Here is a 21,632-nt window from a genome sequence, read left to right on the forward strand (position 1 = left end):
TACAGTATAGTAAAAAATGCTTTCTGTATGCCGTCAACCACGTGCTATACACATTCATCTTTTTCGGCCAATTGCAGGCTTTGTTTTGCCGTTTAAGCCAATGCCAGCCTGTAAATAATAAAAAGGATCCGCCCCTTGACCTTCGAATAACTTTAGCCAATAGTGATCGATTCAAATGATGATTGACACATCTTTTTCGGCCAATTGCAGGCTTTGTTTTGCCGTTCAAGCCAATGCCAGCCTGTAAATGATAAAATGGATCCGCCCCTTGACCTCCGAATAACTTTAGCCAATAGTGATCGATTCAAATGATGATTGACACATTGGTTAGCCAATGAAACGCCGGTAAATAAATCCCAGCATACACCGCGGACTACTTGGCGTTCGGGGGAAAATCTAGTCGGCGGCTGCACGTTAGTCGGAAGACTTTGCAACTTAATGTTGATCCATAAATAAGGCGCACCGTATTATAAGGCGCATGGTCAGCTTTTGAAAAAAATAAAGGCTTTGAGGTGCGCCTTATAGTGCGGAAAATACGGTACTAAGTTAACCAAAACTATTATTCAGCTGAAAAATACATTCATCTCTTGAAGAGTTTTTTTTTACCACTAATAAGGAATTTCTTCATCAACAACGACAATAACTTTTTTCTTAAATAAAAGAAACACTTCGAAATTCTGATTATTTGGATAACTTCTAATCCAAAATATATCAAAGAAATTATTCCATTGCAAAAAAAGTTTTCTAATAATTTGATGATATATTGGGTATTAAAGTATTAGCTGTTGCACTTCTAGTTGCAAGTGTCCGTGAAAAAGGTCTGAGGCTACTTATGTTGTCAAATACGAAATTTCCGAATGCAACTACGGCTCTACGAGTTCTGATTCAAGCACAGAAACTTTGCGCATGCGCAGTTCAAGAAATGGATACCATACATTTTAAGCCCCCCGGAACGGCCAGGCGGGAGCAGCCCACCAGAGTAGATGGTCGGCCTGCAACAACAACAGGGCAGACCACACGCCACCTAAGCGGCGCATGTGGGGGAGCCCAAGACATACACTGGGAAACCCTGAAAACAGTGGCGGCCATAGCAACATCGCAAGGCCGGCCCAACGCAAAGCCAGCAGGGGGGGCTAGCCGACCAAAAAGAACACACAGCGAGCTAGCAAGCGGGAAAACGCAACGTTGATGTCCACTCACTCTTGTTCTTACCGGTCTTGCCCGATCACTTAGCTCAATTACAATGCCACGCGCATAGCAAGAACTCGGGGCCGGCCAAAATCAAACACTGACATGGCAGCCCAGAGCTAATTGGGAGAAACTTAACAAAGGTAACAAACACCTGGCTCACAAGTAAGCAAACCGATGATAATCGGAAACGGCGACAGCGCGGTAGCCACGAAGCTAATGTGAAGGTAGCCGGACAAAAAAGATAGCGGCATGCACACGCCACGCAAGAAGATAAAAAGCTAATGCACCTGTGATGAGACTGCAGTTGATGGACATTCCTAATGAGACAGATGGAATGGAGTGACAAATTTTTCCTCAAATTCCTCAAACTGTGCTTGCGCAAAGGTGAAATTCCGTGCTTGAAGCACAGGCTCAGGCGATCAGTAGGGACGAAAAAGAACTCCCATTTGGAGTCCAAGTGTGCTGACGTTGCATAAACAGACTCATCAAATTTCCTTAAATTTACTCCATAAAAAGGTTTCAGTTCAATTACACATTCCTTACACAAATAAATCAAAGTACACAACTGTTATTTACTTTTAACTTTCTGTGTACACTGTCCTCGAAAGCAAACGGGATGGTTGTTATATGGGGATTGTCTGTGTGAAAAACCTAAATGAACTGTGCTCCTTCTAAAAGTTGCATACCAGTCTGGTATGCCAGAGTTACTGGGGAGAGGCTTAAGGCCACCAGAGGGGTTGAAGGAAGTCAATCATTAGCAAGCACTTGCCCTGCATGTTTGAAGTGCGTAGTTAAATATTGTACACAGATAAGTTGCTTTGCCGGGTAAAGCAGAGCAAACTTTGGAGTATGTGACCCGACCGCATAGCTCAAATGTGGCTGTCGTAGACCATTACAGTCAACTTTGCACAATTTGTGAATTTTGGGCACAGCAAAGACAAAATGGAATAACGGCCCAATTGTGCTGCTCCTTTGACGGTTTCAAGAAGACGGTTAGGATGTTTCAAAAGAAGTGAAACCTAGTGGGCCTACTCAAAGATTGCATATGTTAGGAGATAACGGCCAAATAAGTACCTCCGTTTTAAACTTGAGCCTCATTCCCACAAATGATACCTAGTCTGAAACAAAAAAAAAAACAACAAAAACACAACTTTGGTACCCTTCCTTACTTCGTCAGTAGTGTTATACAATACAGTGACCTAGGCTACCTTGCATTAACGTAGACAAAACCAAAGGAGAGTAGGGTTGTTTGGTTTCAGCCAAAATACCTCAATATAATTTTTATCATCTCCTCAAAAAAAGAGTTTGGGAACAAGTACACATTTTAAATCAATCTTACTGTCACCTGACAAGTTACGTAAAAAATACAGTTGCCTGATCTAATTTATATTGTAGATTTGTATTATAGATTTGAAATCTAATTTGCCTTTACAAATGGATGGACGTTTGCAATCTGTATTTATTGGATATAACAATTAAACTAGTTAAAATGATTAATTTCTTTTGTAGACATAGTAATGCCACAGTTTGAGTAAAAATGACAATATTACTGCGTGTATTTGTTCCTAAACTCCCATGAAAAGATAATTTTGTGTTTACTGTAATATCCTTTTACACATCAAGAATACAGACACATGAGCCATTTTTATTTAACCAGATTAAGACTAGTCAAGAGCATGGATGTAATCTTAGGTAAAGTGCTATGTCAAGTCTAAGGCTGTACTAGTAAAGATTCTGGTTGATCTTGTTTATTCAAATGATTAGAGCTAACAATATCTTTTTTGTTATGTCACTGCGGAATGCTAAAAACACACATGCAAAAACTTGAAAAACTAGAACGTAAACAGGCAGAACCGTGTTACTGCATGGTCAGTAGGAAACAGGCCTGTTTGTATTTGTCAGCATTACTTTGCATTGAGTGAACTTTTAAGCCCCACAAATACGCTAAATAAGGTCAATTTGAAGTCCAAATTTTATGCCATAGCAAAGACCACTTGTTTTAAAACTAAGTTTTAAATTTGCACTAGTGAATAACTTTGTGCTAGAATCTCTTCTAAAAAATAGCACAATTTGGTGTTCTTTGCTTGGAATGTCTAAGTACAGAATGTATCAGCAAAAGAACAGCAGTTTACCTTCCTACATTACTTGTATTTACACAAATACACTGTGCTCAAGGAGTTATTCTACTAGTTTGCTAAAATCCCACCTTGGAAAAAAACTTGATGAGACAAGTGTTCTAATGGTGTGTAATCTATCTTACGAGTGACGACAATGGGCTACTTCTCTCCAGAACTGTATGACCTTTTTGCACAATAGTAAAACATACACGATGACATACCGTATATACTTGCATACAAGCAAGAATAGAACTATTAAATTAAGTACTGAAATCAGGGGGTCTTTTAAATCTGCTTATATACGAACAACACAGCAACTGGAGACCGGTGGAGCAAACATGAGGAGGCAGCCACAGGATTTACTGTAAAATTGTGATAATTTTAATTGTTAATTTTTTTTTGCGATACACTATGATTCGAGAAAAATGAAGTCCATCCTGTACTGCTAACTTCCAAGCTAAAGTGATGAAGGCTGCTGAAGAAAACCACCTGAATGCAGCAAGAAAGTCATGTGCAGAAGAAAACAATGTCAGACCATCGAAAAAGAATAAAAAAGGCAAAATGTGCAAACAGCAGATAAAAACCATGGACAGTACCAAAAAACGAAGAAGGAAATATTTGAGCGTTTTTTGACAGAGAAGCGATCCTGCAAGGTGTAGAAAAAAATGCATTAATAGAAACCAAATAAGAAACAAATGTAATCCATATCAATAAATGAATACATAAATATAAATGATGAATACAATTTATTTTATTTGGGGATCTTGTCGTTTATTATTATTATTATTTTTGTTTTAATATTTTGTCAGAAATCTTATTCAAATTGGGGGCAGATCAAGCGTACTGATAATGTTCCCTGTTGGTTGATTAGTGTAGTAGCTGAATTGTTTATTACTGATCGACTAATAGGTGAAAAGCACAAGTAAGTAGATTGCAATAATGTCATATTTAAGTGTCATTGTTTTTTTTTATGTGTTCATTTATTTATTCATACATTTAAGGCAGTACGGCAGCTGAGTTCTGAGGTCATGGGAACAAACCTTCCTGTGTGGAGTTTGCATTTTATCCCCGTGCTTGCGTGGGTTTCCTCCGGACACGGTTACCCCCACATTCCAAAAAACATGCATTTCAGGTTAATTGGCTGGTTCAAATTGTCCCTCGGTGTGAGTGAGCAAGTGAGTTGTCTATCTCTGCGTGCCCTGTGACTAGCTGGCAACCAGTTCAGGGTGTCCCATGCCAACTGCCTGAAGATAGCTGGGATGGGTTCCAGCACCCCCGCGACCCTACTGAGGATAAGCGGTGCAGATAATGAATAGATGGATATTTATAGATTTATTGTCCTTGGGCAAGACACTGAATCCCTAATGCCCCCAATAAGCAGGTCGGTGCCTTGCATGGCTACACAGCTCGGTAGTACACAGCTCGGTAGCCTAGATGGTAAGGCGCCCGCTCCGAGACTGGGAGGTCGCTGGTTCAAGCCTCGGCCGGGTCATACCTAAGACTTACAACATTGGTACCCATTGCCTCCCTGCTTGGCGCTCGGCATTAAGGGTTGGAATTGGGGGGTTTGGTCACCTAATGGATACACAAGAAGGTTCCTAATGGAACACAGCAGTTGGGTCTAAAAACCCGGCGCCGATCGAAGGCGACGAGTCACGTCGATAGCTTCGCGTGACAAAATAATTTCCGGTAGATATCATGTTGATGGTTGATACCGGCTGAATAATAATAAAAAAAATAATGGCCGCTATTGTGAGTGAATGGGTAAGTGTGAAACACATTGTAAAGCGCTTTGGGAGGTCTTCATTGACTTGAAAAGCGCTATATAAATGCAGACCATTTACCATTTCTGCAAATGGTGGGATTGGGCCTCCATAGGTTCAATGGCCAGATACAAAACGGATATGAGCTGTATTGGCTAAGTATTTGTTTTCAAGCTTTTGCGATTGCGCGAGCCCAAGAAATGAAAAGGTTCACAATTTCCGCGTGTTTGTGTAAATGTTTTCTTCAATTTCATTTCGTAAGTGGCTATTTTAAAGCTGTTTTGGGGGAGGGGGGGCGCGCTTATATGCGATGTATGTATGGTACTTGCAAGACTTATAGCAAGGCTAAAAGTAGTAAAGCGCTTTGTGACTCTAGGAAGCTACCAGGGCACAATTTATACAATACAACTTCTGCAGAACAGTAGTGTAGTCAAAAGCTAGGCCTGGCAGGGCCTTCGTAAGAAGCACAAATAGTGGCAATTACATTGTAAAATGGAGACATTGTAACTGAGCTAACTGATCGGGCGGACCAGTAAGAATAAGAGCGAGTGAACAGCAAAAAAATAACACTCCGCCAACCGCCGTTAAACCTCAAGAAGAAAATATGACACCGAACAGTAGGAAACTAGGAAACGACACGAACACACCTGCCGGACCACACCTGTGCGTCCCCACCTGAGTTACATAAGAACAGAATACAGTTTCGCAGCATAACAACAAGGCACCCCACCACCTCCTACTACAAAGCACGTAATCCTGACTCGAGCGACATTAAGAAGATTTAATCCAGGTGATTTAGTCACAAGTGCCAAGCCAAATAACTACGCGGACGTGTGGAAAAAATGATTGTTGTATGCCTAGTAACAAAACAGCATACGTTGTGAAAACGAAAGCTTTAAATCTAGCTAATTAAAGCATTTGGGCAGCTTCCAAGCTATTTTCTTAACTATGCAAGGAAGTCCAAGTTAAGTCGTTCAACAGGTTAGTAGCCGGCTCCTTTACATTAATTTCTTCAACGCCTCGACGATAAAGGCCCGCTTTGACAAGATGTTGAAAGGTTTCGCCTCGTCTAACCTGGAAGGAGTTTTCGGTGTTCTTCGCCGGCGTTTGGTCGCACGTTCAGCCGGCCACGAGCGACTTCACGCGGCTTGTGCTGGGCTGCTGCGCGCTAGCCCATCCCCCATCCTCTCAACCGGGCTGCCAGTCCCATTCAACTTGCTCGCTTGTCCTATTTCCAGTACTTTTGCTCCCACGCACTTTGTCGAATCAAATTTCCGTTCTTCCAGCTATATTTTTCTCGCTCCTCTTGAGGTCCGTCCTGTTGTGGGTGTTCACCGGCGAAACCAGTCTCCGGCCAGAGAGTAGCGAATGGTAAGGGAGGCTTTACCCGCCTTACGCGAGGCTAACCCGGCTGCATGCTAGCTATAGCGCCGCCCACAATCCATGCTAACAGGAGCGACAACCCACCCTCCCTCTCACAATATCCGTCCGCGCTAACCTCTCGAGAGCTTCCGCAGCTAAACCAGGTAGCGCTACGTCAGAGCAATTCCCTCAGGAATTGAGCACAAAAGCAGAACAAAGATGTGGCACTGCTTGGTTCCAAACCCTTTACGAGCCAAAGAACATGTTTTAATAAAAATAAAATGTTTAAAAATAATTTAAAGGCAATAACAGAATATTTTCAAAACTTAAATTATCATGTTTCTTTAAAGGTAATCCCCAATATTTAAAGATGCAAAACTTGAGACAATAGTGCATGTTTTTTGCATAAAATCTTGACAATTTTCATCTGTATTTTCCAATTATTTTCGATAATGAGATAATTAATTTCATCATTCTGAGCTGTGGAGGAACACCAGCACCTAATAATGGCAAAATAAAGCCCTATAAAGCAGTGAAGCCCTCAGGGGAAATAACACACGCATGCACGCACGTACGGGGTTCAAGATGATTCATTCCCTCAACTGCCCCATCATAATAATAATAATTAATAATAATTTCCTTTGTATTGTCATTCTTTGTAAGAACGAAATGTCGATACACCTGACCCGTTGTAGCGAGCCGATGCAGCCGCAGCCAACATGCGGACAGATGTATATATTTGAAGAATGTATCATGAATTGTTCTGCATTACTTTGTGCCTATACTACAACTGAAAAAGGAGGTAAAACAAAGTGCTTATTCATTTTGATTTAAAATCAATATTTTTACCATAGTTTTTGGACCCAGGCGGTTTCTTTTTTTTTTGCAGAGAATTTCACCTCCTAGGTGAAGCAGTGGGGCATAAATGTGTGATAGCAAGTTTGTAAAGAATTGGAAGTGCATATTTCTTTGATTCCCAGTACTGAAGGGGACTTTCATCTCTGACGCTTTTTTTGGTAACACACTTAAAGCTAGCAAATTTTCGGAATCAGTCACGTGATACACCCGCTTCGCAGGCCTTCAAACGTCAACGCTTGTCATCAAAACACAACCTGACTCGCGGTTCATGAACCACTCATCTGAAATACTCGGCACACGCTTCATGTATTCGAGGAGCACATCACTACCAGCATTCTAGCAAGCCAGTCGCCATATTGTTTTACGCGTTCATTGGTAAAAGATGTTACAAGTGTTTTAAGCAAAGTTTTTGGTAGTTTTTGTGGCAGTGATGTGTCGCACGTAGATGCAGTAATGGTAAAACAAATGAGGAGCAGCAGAAAGGGACTACAGCGGAACCTTGGTTTTCAAACGCCTCTCAGTTCGAACAAATCGGTGTCCGACCAAAAATTTAGAGAAATTCTTCGCTGTTCGGTCAAGAAATCTGAGTTCGAACGCCGGTAATGCGTGAGTGCGTACGCTAGGGTGCGATGCTGAGTGGCGTACAGGTGTTTTAGCCCCTTATTATGCCTCCAAAGAAAGTCAGTGCAAGCAGCAAAGTTGCTACAGGTGAAAAAAGAAAAGTAGTGCGTACAACTATTGCATTTAAGAAAGAAATAATAGCCAAATATGAAGGAGGTGTGCGAGCGCCTTCTGCTGACCACCACAAAGGTAAGAAATCCTATTCATAAGATTACGATAACGCGAACGTACGATTAGCCTGGGTTAGCTTTAAGTTTACGTCCAACATTGAGGGTGTTGGAACAGAGCCCCCTTTCCAATGAACCGCTCACTACTTGTTGTGGAGACCCGGGTGCTAAATGACTTGTAAACGACCTGATTTTTTTTATTTTTACACGTTCATGTTAGCGTAATCTTTCGTACGGAAGATTACGATAGCGCGAACGTACGATTAGCCTGGGTTAGCTTTATGTTTACGTTAAACATTCAAGGTAAACATTCAGGGTGTTGGAAGGGATTAAAACGATTTACATTATTTTTAATGGGAAAAATGATTTCAGTGATCGAACAAATCGGTTTTCGAACAGGGTTCTGGAACGGATTATGGTCGAGAACCGAGGTTCCACTGTAATTGGCAAATTCAAGTTAGCACATGGGTGGCACAGAAGCGCAGGGGTTAGTGCGTGGCAAAGTTATGAAGTCATGGGTTCAAATCCAGCTGCCAGCCTTCCTGTGCGGAGTTTGCTTGTTCTCCCCGTGCTCACGTGACTTTCCTTCCAAAATCCAAAAACATGCATGTCAGGCTGATTGGCCGGTCCAAATTGTCCGTAGGTGTGAATGAGCGAGTGAGTTGTCTGTTTCTGTGTGCCCTGCGACTGGCTGGCAACCAGTTCAGGGTGTCCCCTGGCCACTGCCCGGAGAGAGCTGGCATGGGCTCCAGCACCCCCGCGACCCTACTGAGGATAAGCGGTGCAGATACTGGATGGATGAAAGTTAGCACATGTGTTTCCATTGTGTACCCTTCGTGTCATGAATTTGTAATTGCATTGCATTTTTTGTCCTTCCTCACTCCTCCACCACCACCACACATATACTTTTGTAGCAACTGCTGACTTCCTCCATGGTAAATATAATAACCTAGCATTTTTTTCCGTTAATATGATCTTATTAATCTTAATACTGTATTTTCACGTTCAGCAACTAATTAAATGTGTTCATAGCTATCAAGATGATTTTTTTGTAGCTATTTAGGGTTATGATGATTTGGGAGGCCGGGAACGTATGAATTCCTTTTCAGTTACTTTTTGAACGGAAATTTTTTCTAGAGCCTCAAAATTCTAGATACAATCTCCACCCGGGAACGAATTATTTCTAAATGTTTTTTCTTTTAAGCTCCCCACTTTGGATGACTGTTTTGCTGCGATACGGCAGAAGCGGATGCTCACCTTCAGGTCTGTACTGAGCAATGATTGTGACGGTCTGCCCGGCTCTCTTCAGGGCTGCTGCCGCTTGCTCGTGCGTTGCGTTCCTTAAATTCACGCCATTCACCTGCAATCAAAACACAGATTCCTATTACAAATGCAGACAGCGGGGACTGGTTTGGGACAGTGCTCGGTTTGGGTGGGTGTGACTGCATGTATCCGAGAATCGTCTGAAGCGAAAGCAATAGCCTGGCTGCAGGTCTACCAGACTGCTAGGCTAACAAATCTGCGAAGCCACCGCTGCTGACCCTGTATTTTTCCAATGTCAGGTTCATTAGCCATGAAATGAATAACCCGGAGCTACAATTTGTGAGAAACCGCTACATTCAGCATCGTTTTATTCCAATAATTGCAGAGATGTGGCTCAATTTAAGGACACCAAATGCTAGTGCGCGACTAGCCAGCCGCTCTTTAAATTGCTTTCTTACACTGAAAGGAGAAGCCCTACAATCTCATTTTACTTTTGTTTAATGACAAAAAAATCTGCAACTATTGTAAAATTCACACAACAACTTGTGACATTTTCCCAAGCTTTAAACCCTCCGGTTTATGCAAGAATGCAGCTAATTTATGCCCTTGTACTAATGGCCTAAACAGGCGCTTGAGCAGTAAATGTAAGCGTAAGATACGTAGAATATATGTGTCGAGGAAGACGCAAGTTTAATGTAATTTCCCCCTTTGTGAATGAATACAACTAGCATATAAACCCCCATCATGGGAAAGGTGTCCATCGAAAGGGGAGCGCTAACTACCATATTGGGAATAACTTTACGAATCTGTTGATTTGTTAACGAAAATAATGTGGCGACACAAACGGATTACAAGAAGCAATGTCCAACGAAGCAGATATGTTTAAGGCGGAGTCCCTTCTATCTGTCATACCTATCGCTTGTTTTGGAGTAAATATTTTACATGGTTGGATTGAAATGATCATCATATCTTGAATCCCAAGAGTTTGCACTTTCCAATAATATGTGGGATGATGTATTTCAGTGACTGGTGGGTACTGTATATTATTGAATCCTTTTCTGTGTGTTTTTGTAAATATCTCATGTTTCAATGGGGGCACATGCAGCTAATATTCAGGTCAGCTTATGTACACAATTGTTTTTTTCTTTAAAAACTTACTGGGTGCGGCATATAATCAGGTGCACGTTATAGTTCAAATTTTACAGTATGTGTTGTGTGTTATTATTTGTAGATCTATAATTCTATTCTATTTTATGTTGTTACAGCTGTATACGCTCAGTCTCTAATGACATCATCTTGAGGTTAAGTTTAACCCTTTGGGGGCTTTTATGAAGGTGCGACGCTACTTTACGGATTTTCACTTTTTGCGGGTGGTTCTGGTTCTAGTTAACCCCGGGATCTCTGAAGTCGCAGATAAAAAAAAACAAAGTATCGCAAGACACTTATACAGCCAATTTCAACTTAATACCTTCATTGTGTATTATCTGACCCCCAGATGTTGATGCATTGTGTCAGGCAACCAAAGCGAGTGCCATAAAACGGTAGGAAGAAAATCAACTATGTAGTTCAAAGTGACCAAACCGCGGTATTTTCCTTTCATTATTTGCCTAGAAAAGATGTGTACCTTAGCTTAAAAAGGTCGCGATTTAGTCCAAATCTCAGTCTCTACTTAAATTGTAACGTTTCGCATTCTGAATAAACATGGTGCTAATTGGATTTATCATTAACGAAAACCCTTGCATCTCAAATCGTAGCTGGCAAGTGAACAGATGTGGATCTACTGTAAAGGTTGACTGATAATCAGGCGGATGGATTATCAGCACCGATATCATGCATGTGTATTTGTTCGACGGGCCGACTACTAAGTCTAAGATGCAGCCAAGACTCTCTCCCCATAGCTCACGCTCATCATCTCCCCCCTCTATCCTTGCTACATAAACCACACCTTCTGATTGAATAGGTGACCGGGGGCGGAGTCACTGAAGCAGGAACAATAATGTCGGCTAACTCGTCCAGATATGCGTGTACTGTATTCGTAATAGAAAAGCGTGTTTGCGATTAAAATATACAGTGAAAGTAAAGTCAACTTGTTTTAGGGAAGCACGTTCAGGTGGAGCCTGATATATTTTTCAGTGAGCTATTTAAGTTTGTATGTACCGCTAGACGAGTTGCTGCTAAGCCTAATTTTATTTCCTGCACTGTTAGTTTTTAAAAGATTAGTAATGTTACTTGAGTTGAAATTCAAACTTATTTACTCTAAAAGGTTTTAGAGAGCTATTAAAGTTTTTTTTTTTTTTTCAATGATTTGTTTCTTTTTGAATCATTAAACATTTCCTATACAAATTTTTAAGCTTTTACAGCACATGGATAGCAGCTCCAAGTATCAGTTATCGGCTTTCTCTTCACACAAATAATTGGTATCGGCCCTCAAAAACCCATATCGGTAGATCTCTAATATACTGACCGAGAGAATGCGGTCGCCTCTTCTCAATTCGCCACTCAGGTCAGCTGGCCCCCCGGCCAGGATAAAGGAGACGAAGATGCCCTCTCCATCCTCTCCGCCCACAATGTTGAAGCCCAGACCGGTGGAGCCCTTGTGCAGCAACACCTTTCTCGGCTCCCTGCAAAAACACAAAAAAGGAGAGCCACAGTATTAGCTTTTAAATATATACAATGTGAACAATGTCGGTAAATAAAGAAAGGCCATAGTCATGTACAACCCCTCTAAAAAATTCTTTGTACGTCATGCACTTCATGAACTATCTTTGTTAATCAAAAACTTGAATAGAACCCAACTGTGCACACATTTCACCTTATTGTTTTGCATAACTTCAGAATAGCTAATAGCAGCCCTTTTAAACTCCTTGTTATTAAAGGCTATAAAAATAAACATGATTAATAATATTTTTTTTTAATAGTATTCTTTACACATGCTAAGGTCAATGAATGGTGGCATACATCTGCCAAAAATGGTGTGTTGAATTTGCTAAAATATATATATATTTCCTTCCAGAATTGTTGGATTGAGATTATTTTATTGTGTGTAACCCCTTTACAAAATTATAGTGACTAAATTTCCTTTTTTTTATCCGGGTAGCTCTGGGGAGGATGTGATATACTGAAAAAAATAAAATTGCCCTGATGCTAAACTATATCACCTAGATCAAAAGTGATACATTAAGTCTTTGTATAATCTAGTTACAATTAAAATATATGTAATGTATCTACTTTATTTAATACATCCACTTGAAAGTTTTGACTAGATTCTATTAGCGTACACTGAAAAAATTATGTTGCACTGATTGAATACCGTATCTATTTGTGTATAACATGCAGGTGTTTATAACACGCACCCATAATTTTTGATTACCAATTTTAAAAAACTGTTTAAAATTTTGTTTTACCTTTTGTTAGCTCAAATTAAGCATTGTAAGTGACAAACGTTGAATATGTGCAGCCATGATTACAATCAATTAATGTCAATTTAAATACCAACATGAAGTGAACAATGTAGTTAGTAAATGTCCTCCAAAGTCAATTTCATCATCAAATACACCAAAGAGTTGTTTCCCTTGTAGTGCTTCTTTGCATTTATTTATATACTTCAGAACAATTTTTGTTTTCTCCATTGTCTAAAATTCGTCTCTCGTAGAAATAGTAATGAGATAAAATCAAATGCCTTTTCATGTCATATATACCATGGTTGGTAAAAATGTGCGTTATATACAAATAAAAATGTTACATTTAAGATGACCTTTTCCCTGTGTATTTTGAATTTATTTAATTCACTATATAATGATTTGCATTTTTATATTTTTTAGTTTTTGAAAAGGTTAGCTGCCCTTTTGGATAACCGAAACTCTCAAGTGATCTATTCAAACTTTAAAATATAGTTTTTGTAACAAATGAGCAGAGTAAAAATATTTTTAAAAAATCTGCTTCTTTTTACGTTGCAATTCACAAACTAACCTAAGTTAGTCTTAAATAATGTTCCAAAATAAATAGGGGTACAACCTCTACTGTATTTTTTTGCTTTCCCTCCATGAATGTGTTGTTATGGATGAATATTTCCAAATGCGATTAAAGCTAAAAGACAATTTTCAAGCTTCCACTGCATCATAATGTTGTTTTTTCTTTTGTTGATGACAGCATACATATTAGTACCAGATGCCACTCAAACGCATCCAAGTGTCTTTTTTCCACTGGCTCCACTCAACGCACAATCTTTACCACCCACGCAAATGGACGTATACAGCAGACTAATAACGCAGGCCAACACCATTCCCCCCCAGATACCTCTACAACATTCACTTTTTGCATAAACTGCAATGACTCAGTCTCCAGTAAATACATTTAGAATAGGAGCACTGCTGTCAAACACAAACAAACACAGGAATATTGAGGAGGTCCATGCAACACTTTCTTGCATGCATTCACTTAATAAGAAACTAAACGAAAGCAGCATACTGTACATCCCTTGTCCTTTGTATGCATGAACACACATACGGCACCAATGCCTTCCGCCACGAAAATATTGCATGATTTTAATGAGTGTTTTTCTCTTGCAGTCGACACAAACAATTCCATCTCTGTCCATATTGGCTACGATTTAACTTGCCATTGAAGCGTTTTTTTCCTCTTTTCCTGCTGAGGCAGCATTCCACCCTTTAAGTCATGCCTAGGAACAGCTTTGATTTTAATGCTCAAAACAGATTAGGAGAAATATATAAATTGTTCAAGGAAGCTTATTGGGGTGTACAAACCGTTTCCTAATGAACAGCTGCAAACAAAAACACTAAGTTGAAAGGTACACTTTTGATTATTACAGTACTTGACACTCTGTTAAATTTTAAAGAAGGAAGAAAAGAAAATAAGGAAAAAATCAAAACGGCTATCACCCAGTTTTCTATCAAAAGAGTGAAAACGCATATCGCAAAGCATTTTAGATGTTCTGGCCGTGGTCCTGTGTGGTTTTTTCATAAAACCTAAAAGAATAACTAACCAAAGTGTTTTAACTTATTGAATTGTCTTAACTGTCATTGATATCAACGGTGTGTAACAAAATGGCACTCCAGGGTAAAACATTCACCTGTAATATAGACTTCAAAGAGAAAAAGGATAACGACTATCAGGATAATTTTTTTTTTCCTAAAAATAATTTTAGATGTATAATACATTTTAAATAATTTTCCTATTTTAGAAAAAAATGTCTTGAAATATTTATGCCACAATAAAAAGCCATATTTATGTAAATCATAAACCAAAAAAAAACATGAACTACAATGAAATGTGAATTTTTAAAGTTGGGTAATAGTAGTTAGAGAAAAGAGCCTTTATTTTACATAACACATAAACCCCCGCAAAAGGCTGGGTGCAAAAAAGGAAAAGGGTTGGTTTGGTCACTTTGAGTCGCCGTAGTTTGTATTCGTCTTGTGGTTTGTAGTACTCATTTTCAGTTGCACGACACAATACTCTGACATCTAGTGGTCAAATAATACATATTGCCCCTTTAAAGCCAAAAGATACGCCCCCGACACAGAACAGGAAGGAAATTGAGTCCAATTTGCTTCTACAATGGAATAATCTTTATCCATTTTCTGTCATAATTAGAAAAAAGGTAAATCAACAAATGATTTTATTATATATTTTTTGTATATGGCACGGGTTTTAAAAAAATGAATGGCGTGCCATAAATGACCCTAGTTTGGGACACCATCGTTACAAATACACGCATTCAGGAAAACAAAAAGTAGGCCCCCGACAGCAAAAACTTTACACCCAAGTATAGGCATCTCGAATGTATGTTAACACAACAGAGTATCACAATATAGAAAACAGTCTTAAATAACCAATACAATACAATACAATTAGTGAAAATTACAATAAAAAATAGGGGAATAGGAATGTTTTTATCGGATATTTAGAGTAAAGTATCAGACTGGTCGAGTTTTTGTATGTTTTTTCTGCGTCACAATGCCTTCAAGCTACTGTAAATAATCATGTCTCAAAGAGCCACAAAAACAAAATATTTCCATTTTTTGGGAGAAGCCACACCATATATTTCAAGACAAAATCCAACAAAACCACCAAAGCTGCTCTTCAGACAAAAGCTAATTCTTCAGCAAATTTTATTTCACTATGTGACAATTGTTGAATTGATAAAATCTATGTTAAATAATGCCAGAGCTTTCCACATAACAGATATACGATTTAAAATGTGTCTTTCTTTCGCTGTAACTTGGATCGTTGAAGCTCATTTTGAATGTCATTTTTGTCAGAAATATTGGTTTCAAAACAAGCGTGTTGAGTTATTTCGTAAAAAATGTTCCAAAATACAGCAAACGAGAAGAATACGAATGTATATAGAAGGGGCACTACGTGTTCAAAAATCTGCCTACCCCATACCGCTCACCCAATCAAATAGCTCTGGGTGCTTGGCGGGCAATTACAGGTGTTTTCAGATTGTTCTATTGGTTTTCATCATACACATCTCAACAGTTAACCAACATTGTTTATTGAGCTTTATTATAAATAATTCATTAGAAATGTACAGCCATGAGTGTAAACTGTAGTTAAAACTTTGTCCTATACATTTTGGACCGAACAATGATCTTACTGTGTGACTTCAGCTTCGCTTAAAATAAATTGGAAAATCACACAGACGATCAGTGAGGCCCTCAATTTAAAAGGGCCATTCCTGGCTTGCGAGCCATACCATGGTTCCCCTATGCCTTTTCTATTCAATTTTAAGACTTTTTCAAGACCACATCCAATAAAATTAAAGACTAATCTCTCACCTATTCTGGCATACATAGACGGGTGGCAGGCGCCGAGTCGTGACGAACCACAGCGCCTGACGCCATCTGGCAGTGACATTTTGCGCCCTGCCCCTAAAGAGCGGGAAAGGTACTTTGTATCTGGCGGCTAAGGTTTGGTTTGCGTCGTGTTCTGTGGCGTTCACCGTGGTGAACACGCGGTGGAAACACACCCCGGCGGTGACGACCCAGCCATCCCAGCACGTCGAGGCGACCACTTGCCTTGACACGACTGCTTGCCTTGACCCATAAAGCCAGAGGCAGGTGACTGTGTGGGGGCAAAATGCAAACATCCGGGGTGGCAGAGCGGGATGCCGCGGTGACAAGTTTGGGACGTCAGCCGGGCGACCCCGTCATGGAGGTCAGCGCCCAGCTGCTGCTGTTATCCCCGCCGCTATCTAACGAGGGCAATGGGTTAGAGACTGACTGTGCAAAAGCTCCAACATAGTGCAGCACTCAAAAAGGCGGAAATATGGATTTTCTGACCAACCGATTGAATTCATTGGTCGGAGAGATTGATAAAGTTGGAGAAAATCAAAATAACTTTATGACACAACATTCCATACTTTGTTAGTTTACTTGATATACAGTATTTAGCTCCACTTTTGAGGGTTAAGTTTAAGACTTGTAAACAAGATTTTCAAGGCCTCAATTTGCTGTTATCAAATTTAAGGCATCCTCAAAATGTTAAGACCCGGCAGGAACCTAGCATACATTTCCAAACTCAGCTTTAGAAAATTAAAGACAGCACTACCATAACCCTATTGGTCTATATAACAATCCTTTGAATTGGTGTATGATCCCTTTAATTCTTAAACCTTGAGTAAAAAGATCAGATCGGTAATGGAATGATGGCAGAACGACAGCAAATCAGAAATGGGCTTGTATAGAAAACCACACAAAAAGTCTTGGAACAAAAAGAACTACTAGGTACCCAAAACACGCTCGGAACGTAACTGAAGTGACTCCGTCACGTAATCCTGATATAGCCTGCATCCTTCTCGGCTTTTACCTTCTTATTCCGATGGCACGGCTGCCTCGGGGGATGCATCTTGCGGGGAGCCTCCTCGCCAGTGACACAGAGGACGAAATGTTAACAGCAAACATGGCGATGGTAGCTTGCCGTTTGAATATCCTCTCGTAGGCGAGTTACTTTTTCGAATGACTGCGCTATCTCAAAACGGTCGGTCAGTGTTTGGTGACATAAACCAGCCCCACGCACTTGCTACTCATCATCTTTGCCGGACAGGCTTAACGTTTAACCCAAACAGGCGCAGAGACAAATAAACTAAGCAAGGACTGATTTTTTTTATCTTTCTGTAAACTACTTACAAGACGATTTGAAAAACAAATTGAATAAATACAATTGACAAAATGAAATGAATAGTCCACTTGAGTATTTTGTGTTTCCGTTTTCTTCTTGTCTTGGAGGCAAACAATGAAGTGATCAAAAGCAGATTTGTTTTAAATAGCCTTTGTGCCAGATAACCGGGGGGACATAATCACAGTAATGCACTTGAGTTTGAGACCACCCTATTTTGAGAATAGTGAATACAGTGTTAGGGGGAAAATAACTTTTCCAAATCCTCTGCATTGATTTTTAAACTATTTATGGATTTTGAGAGCAAATACATTTTTATTTACTTTACTTTGCTATTTACCAGGACAAAGTGCAAGTTTCTGGAGTTCCAAGGGACCAATGCTAAGTCTCTGTTTTGTCATGCCAACATTCTTAAGTGTCAGCCTCTTGAGACAAGGCATGTAGGAAGATTCCCAGAAGTCCCTTTCCAAGAGTGTAAACAATGCTCACTAGTTTTAACCTTTAATGTGACACTATTACACCCTGTGACTCCATTCTAGACAGAAAAAGCTTGGGAAACTCAAGTAAATTATATTACATTGTCACAAATACCTAGAATAATTACTATTATATACTCAGTGGTTAAGCAGCGTTTAACGAGTGGTCACCCTTCAAATAATATTTCCATTCCTCAGTAGGGCTGCAACAATTAGTCAACATTAATTTCACTTTTACCAATTGTTGCCAGACACATTTTTCCAACAGAGAGAGGCATCTCGACATGAATATAATCTCTGCTGAGAGTCGCACACGTGTAATAGCCAAAAGCGTCTTGAGCAGTAACATAATCATAAATGAATGGTGGTGTCAACATTACCTACGTGTACCATAACTTCAAAAGTTTTGGAGCATTTAGCCTGGATACTGCCAATGAAAAGACTACTTGCAAAGTTTGCGAGGCAAACCTTGAGATTCATGCGATAGTTTGGTGACGCACAAACATTTAAAGAGCACGTCAGACAGTTAAACTAAAAGATTCAAGTAACATCAAAGCCAATACGGTTTTGATGACATGCAATGTACATTTTATACTCATATATTTAGTTGTAAAAGAGAGCTTGAGCGTTATGCCTGACTGTGCCAGACAAACATATTTTGAAAAAAAAACAAAAAAAAAACATCACTTAAAACTGTTTGATTTCAAACGGTTGAGAATCATTAAGTACATCGGTTTTTGGGGTTGACAACTGAATGTACTTTACAAAGTGGACATCATATTTTTTGCATATACTGTTCAACTGCATCCAATTTGCTTCATCTTGGTAAACAGAGATAAAACATTATTTCATTGATTCTAATTTTTTTTTAATTTTGTCTGTCCCTAAAATAAATGGTTTGTATATGGATTTATTTTTTAGTGACGGAGCACAGTGTCTAACTGGTTTTAGTGCATTTTTATTAAATTTTGTCCAAATCCAGAATAGGTTCAATAAAAGATGTCGTTTTTATTGTGTTTATTCTAATTTTCCACATAATTAAATCAATTTCCTGCTAAATTCAAGAAATTCTAAAAATTATTCTATTGATTGTTTTAATAGTCGGTAACTAGTTGAGTATTAAAATGGCCCTTGGTTGTAGCCGTATTCCTCAGTTGATGAAACTTTAACTTAGGGCGTTTGTATTATTTGCACGAAACTACTTTAAAGGCAGGAATATTTACTTCAACACAAGAAAAGACTGCTTTAGATAGATAGATAGAGATAGATAGATAGATAGATAGATAGATACTTTATTCATCCCCGAAGGGAAATTCACTTTTCCAGCAGCATCCCTAAGCTGAGAACAATCGAAAATAACTGAGAACAATCGAAAATAACACGGGAGCTGCTGGAGTGGCTGCCATTCGTGACGGCGCCGGAGAAACGATTCAATTTGAATCATGTACAAACAAACAAACAATTGAATCATGTACAAGAAACGATTCAATCTGAATCATGTACAAACAAACAAACAATTGAATCATGTACAACAAACAAACAAAATATTTATGTTTCAATAAGTGGAGTGTTAATAAAATGGGGGGAAAATAATTTCTGATACTGATATAACCAGGTAGAGCATGTCTCACCCTTTTTCCATTCATTACAAACACTGAAGTTGATTTGAGTGTTTATGCGTGATGACTGTTGCCATGGTCTTGCTGAAAAAAGCTTTGCTTCAGGAGACAGATAAGCAAATGGAACAGGCAGTCTAATCTGATAAAACGACAGTTAAGGAACCGCTTTTCCTTGTTGGCATGAGCTTAAAGATGAGGAGAATTTCCGGGTGACACCGTCTTCACAGACACTACTAGGCTGCCTTTGGTGTTCGCATCAAAATAATAATACTACTGTAAGCGGTCGGAAGTTTGAGGAGCAATAAATCATCAGCTTAATAGTTTGCACTTCTACTCTACCTGGAACGCATCAAACTTAAATGTTCTGTGAAAAAGAAGGTCGTCTTTTTCTGAGTGCTTGTGAACACAATGTGTGAAGGGATGAGGGACATTGTGTATTATTTAGCACCTCCTGGTGGAAATCAACTTAATTAAAGAATAAATTAGATCAGGGGTTACCAACCTTTTTGAAGCTCAGAGCTTATTTTTGTTACTGACTGGCATGAAGGGCTACAAGTTTTATATGCATTAATAAAATAACTTATGCTGTTGTTACTATGTTATAACCAAGTTGCGAGTTAATACAGCAGGGGTGGCGAACATGTGGCTCTAGAGCCGCATCGGCTCTTGGCCAATAAGAATGCGGCTCTTTGCCTCATCATATTTTCTATATACTGTGGCTCTTTGCCTTCCTTTATGTTTTTTTTAGTGTGTATTGAGGGTGGACACTTTCCTTGAAATCAACACTTGTTGCATTGTAAGGAGAGGAGTGTGTTATGGGAAATAATATGTTTTTAATTGTGTGTGTTTGTGTGTGTCTGTCTGTCATGGCAGGTCGGTGTGGCTCTTTGACTCCCACAGTTGAAAATTTCGTCTCTTTGTGTCAAACGTGTTCGCCACCCCTGTAATACAGGCTTAGTCAACAACTAAAACAATATGCCAGTTCAAAATAGAATTTGCTAGAAAATCACAATGACCCATCACTGGTGAGCTATTTTCAGAACCTTTTTGCGGGCTATTTAGGTGTTCTTAGGGGGCTCTGTGTAGCACCACGCCGGAGACCCCTGATTTAAATGACCAAAAATAGATGAACTATCGTATAATCTTTCATTTTTTTTAAGATATTCATAGGTCGAAATATTTTTATTTTACATAACATGAGGTTCACTCAGAGGAAACTGCTACGTTTGTCTGCCATCTTGCTGCTACATGTAGCACCATAATCCAAAAACCTTGTAAAAAATGTTAAAATGTATTTAAAAAAATGTTGCGTTTTTGTCACTCTAAGTCTCCATATTATATATTCTCCCTTGTGGTTTGTAGCACTTGTTTTTGATAGGATTTAACAATATAGTGTCATGTCCTTCACGGTTGTAATGGCGCCCAGCTGGCCCTGCCCCTTGACACCGGCTGACCTGCATTTTCCTGATTACTCCTATGGGTACTTAAACGCACCTTTTGGAACTGCCCTTGGTCAGATCATTGTTTACCCTTGTTGAAAACCTGTTCATGCCTGTTTGATACCTGGTTATTCTTGTGCTTGTTGGACTTTGTTGCACTTCGGTGTAAGATTCTGAGAGATTCCTGCAAGTTCTGTTTTATCCCGTTAAATGCTTAGTCTGTAGTTTTGCCTGCATTTGAGCCTGCTTTGTTTTGTTTTTGGTCCGTTTGTGTGTTGGACAACTTTTCTTTCTCAATTAAAGTGACATATCGTCTACGCAAACGAGTTCCAACTTCCTGATTCCCGGTCCGTTTCATGACATATAGTGACATTTAGTGGTCAAATATTAAACAATATCCCTTTAAGAATGACAGACTCTCGGTCAATTTAAACAAAAATGTACCTTTTTCATCAACACAACGATTTTTACCGTCCTATAAGCTAGTATCATGGTAAATTAATACTTTATTCGGCCAAAACATTACCACTTACGACAACACAGTGCAACCATACTTAAGTTATTTTTGTGCTGTTCTAAAACTTTGTTCAGCACTAAAAATATAGCTTCTAATGAAATAG

The 21,632-nt window shown here is 39.3% G+C and overlaps 1 protein-coding gene across 10 annotated transcripts in view; it reads right to left on the reverse strand.

Moving 5' to 3' along the window:
• Positions 1-21,632, reverse strand: part of dlg3 (discs, large homolog 3 (Drosophila)) — a 101,732-nt gene that overhangs the window by 23,221 nt on the left and 56,879 nt on the right. For all 10 annotated transcript variants that reach the window (XM_088344710.1, XM_088344706.1, XM_088344702.1 and 7 more), the window contains 2 exons: positions 11,807-11,963; positions 9,337-9,439 (listed from right to left, as the gene is read on the reverse strand). In XM_088344710.1, the coding sequence (XP_088200836.1) occupies positions 9,337-9,439; positions 11,807-11,963 (260 nt within the window). The remainder of the gene's footprint in view (positions 1-9,336; positions 9,440-11,806; positions 11,964-21,632) is intronic.

This window comes from Urocampus carinirostris, chromosome 9, assembly GCF_059441175.1.
Source record: "Urocampus carinirostris isolate Australia breed hairy pipefish chromosome 9, RoL_Ucar_1.0, whole genome shotgun sequence".
NCBI lineage: Eukaryota > Metazoa > Chordata > Actinopteri > Syngnathiformes > Syngnathidae > Urocampus > Urocampus carinirostris.